This window comes from Papio anubis, chromosome 16 (genome assembly GCF_008728515.1).
Source record: "Papio anubis isolate 15944 chromosome 16, Panubis1.0, whole genome shotgun sequence".
NCBI classification, from domain to species: Eukaryota; Metazoa; Chordata; class Mammalia; order Primates; family Cercopithecidae; genus Papio; species Papio anubis.
Window position 1 is genome coordinate 68299893 of NC_044991.1, and position 14584 is coordinate 68314476.

General features: G+C 38.1%; 1 protein-coding gene across 1 annotated transcript in view; it reads left to right on the top strand.

Moving 5' to 3' along the window:
* Nucleotides 1-14584, top strand: part of TOP1 (DNA topoisomerase I) — a 94743-nt gene that overhangs the window by 44119 nt on the left and 36040 nt on the right. Inside the window, exons 4-8 of the mRNA XM_021921056.1 lie at nt 3111-3234; nt 4548-4603; nt 7053-7148; nt 8106-8181; nt 11737-11843. Of these exons, the coding sequence (XP_021776748.1) occupies nt 3111-3234; nt 4548-4603; nt 7053-7148; nt 8106-8181; nt 11737-11843 (459 nt within the window). The remainder of the gene's footprint in view (nt 1-3110; nt 3235-4547; nt 4604-7052; nt 7149-8105; nt 8182-11736; nt 11844-14584) is intronic.

The window sequence follows — 14584 nt, forward strand, 5'->3', positions numbered from 1 at the left end:
TGCTCTTTCTTTGTGGAGGCAGGGACAGCAACAGCACCTAACAAGTAGGGATGATCACATTGTATTCAGAAGCCTGGTGGAGCTCTATAAACCCAAATTTCTAGCAGTCTTCTACATGATGCCCTGTAACAGAAACTGTCCTTAACCCTGAATCATCTGAGTTCAGCTAGTGTAAAAATCCAAATCTGCTCTTATACCTAAACAGTTAGGAGTAGAGAAGACTTGGCTTCCTTTGGAAAGTCAGGATGATAGCTTCATCCCATTCTGGTTTTTGTGATTAATTGTGACCTGCAAAGGGGTTTACTACTCTAGCAGGAACTTTGAATTTCCTATATACATTTCTCTCTGGTTAGCAGACAGAGGAAATATCATTGACTTTTGGCTTCCTGGCAGATGTCTCATTTGCCTTGTCATTTGTTGATTCCTTTTCCCTGATCTCTGTTTGATGTGATAGTGTACACCAAAGCTGAAAACTGCAGGGCCACATGTACACTTGTAGGTACCTATGCTGTGATTACCAAAAGGCTCAGAAAGCCAGTTTTCTAGTGAAATTGGCTAACATTCTAAGAAATGCTTTCATTGGGAAAGAGAATGGGTCAGGGAAAGGTGGAACTTAAAGGAAGATGGAGTGTTCTTGAATTCAGATTCCTGAATTAGCCATTTATAGTTTCATGGGAAGATAAAAAACAAAACAAAACAAAACAAAAAAAAAACAAAACAATCAACCCCAAAGGTGTTTATCCTTTCAAGTATCCAAACATCTTTATTCTAGAAAGTTTCTGCTTGATGGTAAAATAAAGCTAGGACCGTAGAGCAAGTCTCAGACTCACCATGGCTGTTTCTTAACACCAGTCTACCTTAAGCAGCAGGTATCAATTTAGTGGAAATATAAAGGTATTGATATGTAGTGGAGGCTGCTCTGCACTTGGAGGTGGAAATATTCAATTTAAATTCCAACTTTGCTTTTAACATTGCAACTTTGAGTAAGTCTTTTAACCACTGTCTCCTGTTTGTATGAGCACAAGGGGATAGATAATAAAACTGGCCTCACAGGAGTGTTGTGAGAATTGAATGAAATAATGTATGTGAAAATACCAAGTACAATGCTTGCTTAGAAAGTAGAATTTTGTTTTGCTGTCCCCTCCCCCGCTATAGTTGGCAGGGCAAGGGGAGGCAGTATATTCGTCCATCAATATTGTAGATGCAGTTGTTCCCAGATTTTTTGCTTTTAGGCAAAACTTTGTATAGATGACTTACATACCCTCTTACAGTGATGCTTAATAAAACAAAACTACCATGCTTTTATAATGGAATGGTAAGCTCAAACATTTTGCTGGTAGTATAAAAACCAAGTGCCTGTGATTATATATACAGTAACTCCTGAAGAATCAATTATAATCTCAGCAACCTTGCTCTTTGACCATTCATTCTAAAGCTTGGAGAAGTTAATGAGAACAGATAGTAAGAGTGCTAATGCAATTGGAAGACTTTTTTTTTTTTTTTTTAAACAAAGTAAGGGATACATTTTTAAATAAAACATTGCATTTTGGTAAAAAACACAGATTATGCGAACACATTGAGTTAGAGGAACATCATATTAATTCCAAGAACAAAAAGCATGGTGAAGAAATTTTGTAACCATGCACATGCTCTGTTCTCATGAGTTAAAAAGAATTTTCCTCCTATAGAGACTTGTTATTTAAATGTGTGTCACATGTAAATAACAGTCTAATGAGCGCAATATAGAAGGAGAAATATGTAAGCAAGGGAAAGCGGGCGTTGTGTTTTTCCATCTATTTCAGTTCTTGAGTCTTTCCTAACCTATAGTGTATCCTGTTTCTCCCTGGCTAGATTTCTTAAAGTTTCTGCTTATTCATCACTCAAATACCTTTCTCAAGTTGTAGCTACTTCTGTGTGCAGTGTGTAATAGCAGATGTTCTCCCGATCTAGATTTTGTTGCTCTGCCTAACTGCATGCCATCATTTGTTTCTCCCTTTGTGATCTTCTGCTGTAGTCAAGTATCCCTTCAGAATAAACTTCATGGGATGGACATAGCCTAATGAGCTCATTGCTGATGAAGTCTTTTTTTCCTGTGCATTGGTTAGTGCAGTAAGCAAGGCTCCTTAACTGCCTGTCCCAGTGTACTGAAAAATAATAGTGTTCTGTCACCTTAAACTACAACTTGTGGTTTTCGCTTATTGCTTCTTTAGTCTTTGACCACATGCATGTTTTTACGTAGTTGCAGTTATTTTATTATATTCCTTTTTCTGTCATAAACACTTTCGAAATGTATTTGTGGTACTCAAATTATAGCTTAACAGTTAAATAATTTGATATATTACAGTTTCCCCTCTTGTTAGGTTGTATCCAATTTTGGGGTTTGTTTGTTCGTTTTTGGTTTTTTTTGTTTGTTTAAGGGAAGCACCAAAATAAACATCTTTATATGTAATGTTATTTCCCTAAGAAAAATTTCCAGGAGCTTGATCCCAGGGTAAGAAGCTATGCACATTTTCGTGGTTCTTGCCTTATAATGTCATATTTTGCTTTTTTAACCTTTAATAAAGAACGTTCCTATGCCCTTGCTTTCAGATGGGTCTTTTCTTATTGTAAGGAAAGGACTAACATAAGTCCCATCTAGAAGTGACTAACTTGACTAGTTAAAACTAGAAGGAAATATCCACTGTATTGGGCTGTTCACTCCATAAACCCTGGCTTGGCTACATGTGTGATATGTTTCAAGTCTGGCACAAAGCCACCAAACACTTTCTTGGTGAAACCTCCTCACATCAGATATGAATGCTGAAGTGGGAGCTTTCATTGTTTTTGTGCTGGTAGAACGTTGCAGAAATACACAGGGCTGGCTGTGTATTCTTAGTCACTTTAAAAAAAATGTCCTGGTGTGTCTAGAATGATGGTTTCTGGTTCTTTGCAAAAATAAAAACATCAAACAAGATAAAGTCCGATGTAACCAAGACCCTCTACTTGAACCTTCTGTCAGTACTGTTTAAGTACTGTAAGTTTCCATGGTTCATGTTATCTTAGGATATCTTGTGAAACGAATCCTTGTGGTCCCTACTCTGGGTAACACTTTGTGACTTAACTTTTTACAGTGAACATAAAGATTCTGAAAAGAAACACAAAGAGAAGGAGAAGACCAAACACAAAGATGGAAGCTCAGAAAAGCATAAAGACAAACACAAAGACAGAGACAAGGAAAAACGAAAAGAGGAAAAGGTACAGAGTTTTCTAGTGGGGGAGGAAGGGACGTGGATGCACTTTTGTTTACCTTTAAAAGCAGCTATCTTCACTGCATAGTAAGATCCCTTGGCCTTGGAGTGAAAGGTCTCTTGTCAGGAGAATTCAGAGCAAACTTTAGTCTTAAACTATAAAAACTAAGCCTTTTATCACCATATGTCTCACAGTAGCAGATCTGTCCATATCATTACCTTTTTTTTTTTTTTTTTTTAATTGCCAATGGATACATTGAGAATGCATTAGGGAAAATTAATTGTTTTTGGGAGAAGGCCTAATGCCTTGTTGGTCTTCTGTTCATTAACTTCCCGAGTGAAAATTTAGTGATGCTGGTGCCCTTTGTGGCTTTTGGTTCCAGCATAACCAGTACAAGCCTTCTAAAAATGACTAGGCTCACCTGGTTGAGAATGAATAGTACTCTGTATAGTTTTAAAAAGAGATTGTTTTTATTTTAGCTTTGAAAAAGTAATTTTTGTACTTGGTAAATTCAGATACTATGAAATAAGGAATATGGTGAAGAAGACATCTCTTCACCACTGACTCATTGTCTCCCATCCTTCTCAGAGGCAACCGCTATACTGATTATGTTTTGTATCCTTCTAGAGATACTCTGTGTATATCTATGCGTGTGTGTGTGTGTGTGTGTGTGTGTGTGTGTGTGTGTATCCCTTCGTGTGTATATATGTGAAGATTTTTTTGAAAGATAAAGTTTCTGACGAATCTACAAAGCAGGAAGTTGAAGGGGAGGGGGTCATAAGTATACTTTGCCGGAGTCAGAGAAGGCAGGGCATATAGTTTTTTGTTTGTTTGTTTTTTAAATAAAGACAGGGGTCTCACTATGTTGGCAAGGCTAGTCTCGAACTCCTGGCCTCAAGCAGTCCTCCCACCTCATCCTCCCAAAGTGTTTGGATTACAGGCATGAGCCATCACATCTGGCCCATATGTTTTGTTTGGTTGGTTTTTGCTTTTGTTTCCTCTCTGCACTGCCAATGGCAACTTCTTGAGTAGTGGAACGTACTTATTGGGGAAAAGAGACCTGCCATCACTTAAAGGTAAAAAGCTGCCATTTTGAAGGGAAACCTTTCTCAGTGAGTTGGACAGTTTCACCCAGAAGAATTGTTAAAAACGAGTTTTGGACAAATGTCAGGACCTTTAGTTCATCTATTCAGTTTTGCTAACATAAGAGCCAGCCTGTGATCATGACGTCCCAAGACTTGATGCTACATATTCTCAAAAAGAGGTTTCTTCAGATTTAGTCCTTTCAAGGTACTAGTTACTGTTGTTTGACTTTTCAGGTTCGAGCCTCTGGGGATGCAAAAATAAAGAAGGAGAAGGAAAATGGCTTCTCTAGGTAAGACTTTGCTGCTGCGTGGGCTTCCCTTTTTCCGGGTGGGCAGCAGGCCAGCTGCCTGTGTTGTAGTGTTGTCTGAGTTTACCCAAAACACACTGACCTGGCCATCTTGATGGTTCCCAGAAAGTCAGCAGTGAGAAGACTTCATCTAAGCCAACCTGAGCCTTTCTACAGTGCCATATAGTGAGACTGACCAGCACATTTTCCAGAAGGTTATTTCGAGTAGAGAAGGTTGACAGGAGAGATTTTTAAAAATTGAGATTTACATATCACAAAATTTGTCTTTTAATGGTATACAGTGTACTGTTTTTCTTTTAGTATATTCACAAGGTACTACAGCCTCTTCACTAATTCCAGAACATTTTCATTTCTCTAAAAAGGAACTTCATATTCAGTAGTGATTATGGAGTTTTCTGAAAAATTGCTTAGTCTGAATTCATCCTTAATAATATTGGGAGACTTATATATAAAAGATCATTTGACCTACATGTTAGGGATGAGTGTAGATTTGGGAAGAATTATGTTATCTCTTTTCTAGAAGGAGAGGAAAATGCACACAATCTAGAGGTTACTTCCTATACTGCTTTTACCTTTATAATATTTTTTTCCTCATCCTCAATTTCCTAAAATAAGCCCAAAGGGTCCCCTCTAGTTTCGAAACAACTGGATGTTTATTGTTACATATTCTCACTTCACTGAATGACAGAATGGATTTATTAGAAATGGTTGGAAATATTTGCATTATTGACTAGGACAAAACACTTTGAGAGTTTTGCTTCCTTGAATCTTTGAACTTCCAGTTTCATTTGTTAAAGTTTTTGACAATTGTGCCTGGTTCTCTGGGTCCTTTAGACAAGGAGAAGCAGGTGCCCTCTTCAGGCATGTTTCATAATTGTTCTAGGAATGCAGAATAATAAAATTCAAGAAGCATTAGAGCTGCAAGCTGCCCTAGGAATTTTGATTTCTGAGATAAAGTGACTGAGGCACTGCTGGGCTAATCTCTGCCAAGAGACCGCCCTGGATTTTTATTAAACTGATATGAATAAACTTTTTGGACTTGGTGTGTAGTTGTGAGTTCATTTTCAGACTTTTTGGGTTAGAAGATTAGGAACACAGCCTTCTTTGAGGCAGTGGTCTCTGTGTTCACTTTGTTGGACTCCTTGCTGGCTTCTGTGTATGTCTTTGTAAAGAATCCAGATGCTTCACTGGAATACAGTTTTCTGGTAAATTGTTTTAGGACTTCTTCCTTCAGACCTAGTAACCCTTCCCACATGTTTTTGTCTTCAGTGTGACAAACTTAGGATCTAGCATTTACTTAACTAGTTGGGTAAATGACAGGCTTTCTTTCCTTCTGGACCCTAGGGTCTATGTCAGTATTCAGGCAGGAGGGGGAACAGCTGTAGAAGCTGGCATTTGGTTAGTGTGCTAAAATAAGTTCTTTAAACATTCAAATTCTATCACAAGCAGGGGAACCCAGTATGCTTTTTTTTGGTTGGAGGTACTCTTGAAACCCTGTGAATATACTTTGTAGTGGAGTCTGGATTCTTAATCCTTGGATCCCTCCACAGGGGGCAGCTACATATAAGGACGCCATTCCTTGTGCTGAGTTAAGGCAATGAGGTTCTGAAGAGATGTGCCAGGCCACGGAGGATCCCTTGGGGGGCAGTGATTGTTGGGCTTTATGGTATTTTTTACTTGTTCCTTCTCTGTTTTGGTTCAAGATGGTTGTCTCAAAGGATTGTCTTTTTATATTTATATTTTAAAGGTAAGATCTTAACAAATAGTAGTGAGACACTCTTCTGTATATAAAGTAAACCTAAGTTAGGACATTGAACAATGAATAGATTTGGCATAGGATACCTTCTGTTTATTCTGGTTTAACACGTGCCCTTCTTTTGTTGTAATGGTGTCAGCTTGGTTATCTTTCCACGTAACTGAATATACATGTACATTATTGCCAGAGTTTTAGAACTTTAAGATACTAAGTTGGGGAAATCAACTTAGTTTATTTCTTTATTTGTTTATTCCTTTCCTTGTAAAAGCTGTACTTTAGCTTTTGGAGTACTGGAACAATCAGTTCAGCTTGTGGGGTCAAATATATGGTAGGTTTCTTGTGTAAGGCAAGAAAACACCTTAGGTTTATTTCTGGAGTGGTTCATGCCATGCTGGCAAAGACAGCTAAGAAATAGTGAGAAAGAATTCTGACTTAGAGTAAGGAGTCTTGATCCCAAATCCTGATATTGCCCATTCACATGTACAATGAGGACAAATACTCTCTACTTCACAGGATTGAAGTGAGAAAAAGTGCTCACAGAAAATCTTTATAATATGTATGTGGTTATCCTTATTTATATTAGCTTCTTTTCAATGAGATGACATATTCGTTCTTTGTATTAATACAGTACAGATGTTCTAGCACTCTGTGACCAGCAATTTTTTTTCTCTTTAGTCCACCACAAATTAAAGATGAACCTGAAGATGATGGCTATTTTGTTCCTCCTAAAGAGGATATAAAGCCATTAAAGAGACCTCGAGATGAGGATGAGTGAGTATTTTCTTAAAACTTTGACTTTGGAAAACAAAAAGGAGGAGTTTAAAGAATACATGTGATGTGTTTCTTTATAATACATATAGAAGCTGCATTAATTGGCTTTTACTCATTTGGGATTTGTGATTAATGGACTGATTTCTCTGAATTATGAGAAGTAGGGTTTGCTAAACAAGTAAGTAGTATTCCCAAGGCTTACATGAAGATTATATAAATTTTTCTTATTGTAAAGGCAATAGATATTTATTGTAGAAATTTCAAATAATACAGAATTCATGAAGAATAAATTAAGTCACTTAAAATTTCTCATTGCCTACCATAGATAACTTAAAGCAGTTTCTCTTAGACCTATCCCTGTCAGTACATTCTAAGTGAAGTTTCAGTGTGTAAAAATAATAAAACTGCTCATAAAACATGTACCTCTTTCCCCAGATTCAGTGAGATTAAATTATATTCATTATTTTCACTCTTACATAGCTTATTACGCTATTATTATAGTAGAAAATGGATGGAAAGGGAGAAGGGAAATACTTAGTGAACTGCTTTGTATTCATTCAATATAGAATTTCTTTCCTCCACATTCCAGTGAGTTACTGCTATGTGGTAGCTAGTGTGCTGTGCGTTTGGTTCCCAAACTTTCATCTTTTATTTTTTATTTTATTTCCCAAACTTTCATCTGATAATGGTATTTATTTCTGCATATATCCCCCCACCCTATTTTGCTTCCAGGCCAGTATGAGTGGTTAGTTTTGTTCTATATAGGGCTGTAACTATTTCTTTGGTCTGACCTTCATTATTTTCTCCACTTCTGTTACTCTTGACCATAGAATGCCCAGCCAAGAATAACAGCAATTACTCCTGCCATGGAGGCTTCCAAGAGTTTGTAGGTCTCCTATGAGTGAGGACTCCTGAATCATAATTATGCTAACTGTGTATTCATGTTCCCCTTTCTAGTGCTGATTATAAACCTAAGAAAATTAAAACAGAAGATATCAAGAAGGAGAAGAAAAGAAAACTAGAGGAAGAAGAGGTTAGTAAAGAGACTTAGGCCCTTTGGGGTGAGTTTGGAAGTGAGAGTTTTCCAGTAAGCAACTTCTTAAGACAAATGAGTTTTAGGTATTTATTGGCTTGTTTGTTGTAGTAATAACATTAGGGAAAAAAATTCAATAAGTGATGGCTGTGGCACTGGTAGTTTTAAGATCTCTATGAATCCCCACAGTGTCTTAAGTTAACCACAACCAGCAGTGATTCTGCTCTCAGCCTTCCTGGGTGTCTGTCTACCCACGGCTATGCTGCCAACAGATGTTCTTCCAAAAAGTATGTCATCTTCATGTATACAGAGGCAATGTTAACAAGAAACCACATTTTGGCTTATAACCCTGAAGAAATTTCCCTAAGAATTTTTTGCTCGTCATTCACTTTGGGTAACCATTCCTATCTAAAGTTCTTTAATGGGTGCCCCTTTGACATAAAATTGACACCCAAACTCTTTACCGCAGCTCCTCCCAATCTGGCCCCTGCATCTTGTGCCTCTCTTCATCTTGTGCCTCTTCTCTAGCTTGCTTGTACCAGTCACACTAACCTCCTTTGTTTCTTTTCCACACCAAATTCTTTCATACTTCCGAGATTTATGGAGCACCTGCTGTTCCTCTCTCTGGAGCACACATGCTCCCTTCTTTATCCTCTTGGCCTATAACCTTCCTCAAAAAACTCGGTTCCATTTAAATGCTTTCCTAAATGTTCTTGTTGATGCTTGTGGTAGATTGAAAATAGAATCATATGCTTTCTCCTTTTGACACTTTTGAGTTCTTATACTAAAAAATTGTTAGCAGGTAATTCAAGAAAAGATGTCAGAAATTCACAGAGGTCTTAATGATGCCTTCCCCTAAGAGAAGAAGGGGTTGTGTGAGTTCTTAGCTCTTATGCTACATTTGAGGTTAGCCACTGTCATGGGCAAAATGGGTTCACAAATGTAAAGTGGATAGTTTGAAGTACCAGCAGTAAAGAGAGTGATAGTGAAGGGGCAGGGAGTCTTAAGAGGATAATCTATCATAATAGTAGAATGATGTTAATAATCACAATTAAATGTAATAGGTGCTTACCATGTGCCAGGCATTCGTCTACATTTTTTATATATGTATCATTTCATTTAATCCTTACAACCTGAAAAGGTTGTTATATCCCTATTATCATCTCCATTTTGCAGATGCAGAAATAGAGTATAGAAGTATTGAATCACGGCCGGGCGCGGTGGCTCAAGCCTGTAATCCCAGCACTTTGGGAGGCCGAGACGGGCGGATCACGAGGTCAGGAGATCGAGACCATCCTGGCTAACACGGTGAAACCCCGTCTCTACTAAAAAATACAAAAAACTAGCCGGGCGAGGTGGCGGGCGCCTGTAGTCCCAGCTACTCCGGAGGCTGAGGCAGGAGAATGGCGTGAACCCAGGAGGCGGAGCTTGCAGTGAGCTGAGATCCGGCCACTGCACTCCAGCCTGGGTGACAGAGCGAGACTCCGTCTCAAAAAAAAAAAAGAAGTATTGAATCACTTGCCTGAGGTCACATAGCTACTAAAGTGGTAAAGGCAGCATTTGATCCCATGCAGTCTGACTTCAGCGCCAGCACACCAGCTACTATATTATCCTACCTCCCGTGGGACTTTGTTGATCCTCTGATTCTGCAAGGAGGGAGAAGAAAGGTCTTTAATGAAATCATATGAAGACTATTAGTGAGTGAGTTGAGCCATAGAGAGATGATCAGGCCCTATATTTAGAAGATCGTAGTTTTTATGACAACTAGTCTATTCTTGGCCGAAGTTCAAATTAATAAGCACTAATTCAAGGAATTGAGAGTGAAATGTTAAGTAGTGATTATGGTAGTCAACCACTCCACTTCCATGTACCTAATCAGTGCAAACTAGTCAGTAAAGGAATACAAAACTTGAATTCTCCAAGTGTTGTTTTTCTTTTATGTTTATATTGCATTTATGCAAAAATAATACTCTGAATTTGTTAAACCATTGGGAAAAAAGAACAGTTGACTTCAGTTTTTATTCTATTTAGCAACCCTACCACATAGGGGAAAAATGCTGGCTGAAAGACTGAATTAATACAGTCTTGCTGTGGCAGGGACCCCAGATGGCAGAATCTGTCATTAAACGTCACTCGCCAACTATGTTTTTTTTTTCCCCCTCTTGTTTTTGAGAATTGTTCTGAGGTCTCTCCGTGACTGATACCCCAGTTTGAGGTTTGAAAACATACAGTGTAGCCAGTAGTTTCCTAATGGGACCATCTGCATGCCTACTCAGAAGCTGTTTAGAGTATCTTCACCGAAAAACATTTTCCTTTCCTGTGGTGTGTTTCACCCTAAATAGTAAACATTATCTGAATTAATGTGATCCTGTAGTACCTTCTCGCAAACATACCCACATATTTATATTCTCCATGCCTGTTTTAAAATATGGGTGGTACTGTAAGCTTTTCCTCTTTTTTCTATTCCTATCTTGATTGCTCTCCTATTATGAGGGTCTAAAATGTTTATTCCATTTATTGCCGTAAGTCACATTCTGTTATTTTTCTCATAAAGTTAGGCTCTTATCATAGTTAATAACAGCTGTATGACCTTTATCAAGTGAAAAAACCTATTTCAGAGTCCTTGCTTATAACTGGAAGTGGTTAAATGGACCCGTCCATACACTTTCCAACTGTGCCACTCTTTAATTGATTTTAAGATTGTTCAAAACCACCTTTAAACTTGTTGAATAAAGACTGAATAAATAGTTAAATTATGTTGAATAGGTAGGACACAGGAAAATATTCTTTGAAAGAGTTCAGATTCTGAGTGGGATCTTCACTTGTTGAATATTACATTTTTGTTTGGGTTTTGTGTGTATGTTTTGAGATATATCTCTGTATTGGTGAATTCTGCCTGTTTAGGTTTGATACCCTTTTTTTGTGCCACTATGATCAGCTCATTTACATTCAGAGTTCAAAGAAGAGCCATAAAGAAATACCACCATAGGAATTGGTATCATTTTAGAACCTCTGAAATACTTGCTTACTGCATCATGACTTTGTGTATACAAGCAGCAGTGATAGAACTATACTCAACTAAATCAACTGGGAATTTTCTTTCATACTGAATGCTAAATATCTAATGCAAAGCCTTGTATAGCCGTTATTTGATTGTACTAGAAGAGGTTTAAAGATGAGTAGGATTAAACATAAGTGAGGAAAAACGTAAGTGAGGAAAGTACACTCGGATTACTCTCTAGAGCAGTACTTTTCCAAACTCCTTTGAGGTTTAAAAAAATATATATATATAGTTTCCAAGTCTCTTCCCCTGCAGAGTGTTTTTTTAACTGCTTTCTCAGGTAGTCGTTTGTCAGGAAATTTTAGGAAATACTGCTCTAGAACAGAGCACCAGTACATTGTTATTCATCTGTCAAATGAGAGGAGTAGACCTGAGATCCTCTTTAGTTCTAATACACTGTGATTACAATTTTTCTTCCTCGTGGCTCCCAAAAACTGCCTCCAGAAGTGTGATCAGTCCTTATTTAAGTGCTTTCTCACCATGTTTCTTTGTAGGATGGTAAATTGAGAAAACCCAAGAATAAAGATAAAGATAAAAAAGTTCCTGAGCCAGATAACAAGAAAAAGAAGCCGAAGAAAGAAGAGGAGCAGAAGTGGAAATGGTAACATTTCAGCACTGGGTTAAAATGCCACCTCTTTTATTGCATATCCTTACGAAGCAAGAATATTGAGTTATTAAAATTAATATCCTGATATTTGGGGTAAAATACTTAAAACAGTTTCTCTAGAATAACATTCGAAATAAGTTTTCCAACTTCTAGTGAAATCATTAACTGGCTCTAAATCTATTGGATCTCAAACTGGTTTCCACCACTGTGAACAGAATGGACTGTAGAAGCAGACCTATGTATAGGTGGGAATTTAGCATACGAAGAGAGTACAGATACATTTAAAATCATAGGGAAAGGATAGATTATTATGTAAGTCATGTTGGGAAAACTGCCTGTTTGTTCAACAACAGAAGAAACCTCAACAAGGAAACGTGGGTGAATATTTTTATAATTGTGCAATCGTGACGATCCTTTGAAGCAGGACATAACCAGAGCCATAAGGAAAGGTGTTTTACATTTGATACATCAAAGTTCAATTTATGGCAGATGGATGACAACATGCCATTAAAAAAGAAAAAAGCAAAGTATTTGCAATACAAAGGGCTGATATTCCTAATATGAAAAAAAGCTCTTTTAAAACAGGTGTGAAAGGAATGGTCTAATCAGAATGTGAGGAACAGGCAGTTTAGTAAAATAAATGGTTAATAAACATCTAAAAATATCAACTTCATAAGTAATCAAAGATGCAAAAAAATGATAAATCTTTTTTTAATGCCTCTTAGATTGGGGAAGATTAACAAATGAAAATATCTAGAGTTGTGAATATGAGAAAACAAGCATTCTCCCTCCCTGTAGGAGTGAAAATTCAATCTTTATGAAGGACAGTTTAGTCATAGCTGGTCGCTCTTGAGAAGTGTGTTTAGGTGGAGAACTTTTCTACTTTTGGTGTTTAGAATCTTGAAATAAACATGTTTTTAAAAAATACTTATTTCTGTTAACATATTCTACTATTTACTATACCAACAGTACATGATTTTGTGTTTATGATGAAAAAACTCAAATGATTGAGAGATTTAATAGTTAGAGTAAAAATCAAAGTCACCTGTACCTCTCTTCTCCCATTCTCATTTTCCTTTCCAGCTTTCCAGCTTTGAGGTAATCACTGTTCATAACTCGGTATATAGCCTTCCAAACCTGTTTATGTGCCTTTATGGCTTTTGTAATTTAGAACTTTGATGTCCACAGCACCTCTGAGGAAAGGGAGGAGAAAGAGCACTGACCAGGAAGGTGGCAGAGAGGAGAGCCAAAGTGGCAGAAGTGTGGCCACACAGTGACAGCTGTGTGATTGGCATGTTGCTGTGGCATCATGGGATTAAATGGGAAGTATAGAAAAGGAGTATCACAGAGCAGAGGAACCCTGGCTCTTTCTAGAGGTCAGAGTCAGAAAGTAAAAGAAGGCCAGGTGCGGTGGCTCATACCTGTAATCCCAGCACTTTGGGAGGCTGAGGCTGGTGAATCACTTGAGGTTAGGAGTTTGATACCAACCTGGCCAACATGGCGAAACCTCATCTCTGCTAAAAATACAAAAATTAGCCAGGTGTGGTGGCGTGCACCTGTAGTCCCAGCTACTTGGGAGGCTGAGGCAGGAGAATCACTGGCACCTGGGAGGAGGAGGTTGCAGTGAGGTGAGATGATGCCACCACACTCCAGCCTGGGTGACAGAGCGAGACTCCATCTCTCAAAAAAAAAAAAAACAAAACAACAGGGCACAGTGGCTCATGCCTATAATCCCAGGACTTTGGGAGGCCAAGGTGGGCGGATCACAAGGTCAGGAGTTCGAGACCAACCTGGCTAACATGGTGAAACTATCTCTACTAAAAAAATATAAAAATTAGCTGGGCATGATGGCATGCACCTTAATCCCAGCTACTCGGGAGGATGAGGTGGGAGAATTGCTTGAACCCGGGACGTGGAGGTTGCAGTGAGCCGAGATTGCATCACTGCACTCCAGCCTGGGCAACAAAGCAAGTCTCTGTCTCGAAAAAAAACATGAGTTTATTTTCCTTGTTTTTATGTCACTTTTCTTTAGAACTAATACAACATTTTCAGTGATCTTGATCTTTAAGAAAATGATTTTTAGAAATAAAGTGATTGTGTAAATTAGGGGTTATTACTTGGAGTTAAGAGAATGGTACGTTAGTAAATTCATCAGTCAGGGTTCTGTGGTAGGTACTCAATAAATGCTTGTTAAATGAACAAATAAATTTCCTTATCAGGAGCTTCCTGCTGTCTCCCCTTTACTTCAGAGCTTTGGCTCTTCTTGGAATCCAGGCAAGTGCACTGGGTCCGGCCTTCTATGTGTAGAATTAGGTGCCCTTGAGGGGTTTAGGAGCCTAATTTTGCTTTTGTGGTTGAAATCCTTATCAGTGTTGGCACACATTCTCTCTGAGAGACCATGACTTTTGGTTTTTATTCTTATTTTGGGTTAAAGGGGAACTGGCTGGTCTTTAACTAAAAGTTGTTTTTTGAGGGATGAGCAGACTTTGCTACAGCTTCTATCATTTCTCAGGTGTGATGGTTAAACCTTGCACATTCTTTTCAAGCACAATGGTTGAATGGCACGTCGAGTTTTTGGAGTTTAAAATAGGAATGAAGAGCCTCTTAACTGATAGCTAGAGGCTGCGTATAGTACTCTGAAGTCAGTTATCCAGTCCTCAGTGACTGCCACTGATGACCTAGTCGGGAACTTAAATGGCAGAAACTCTTACGTTAACTATTCCTTATGCTGTCCC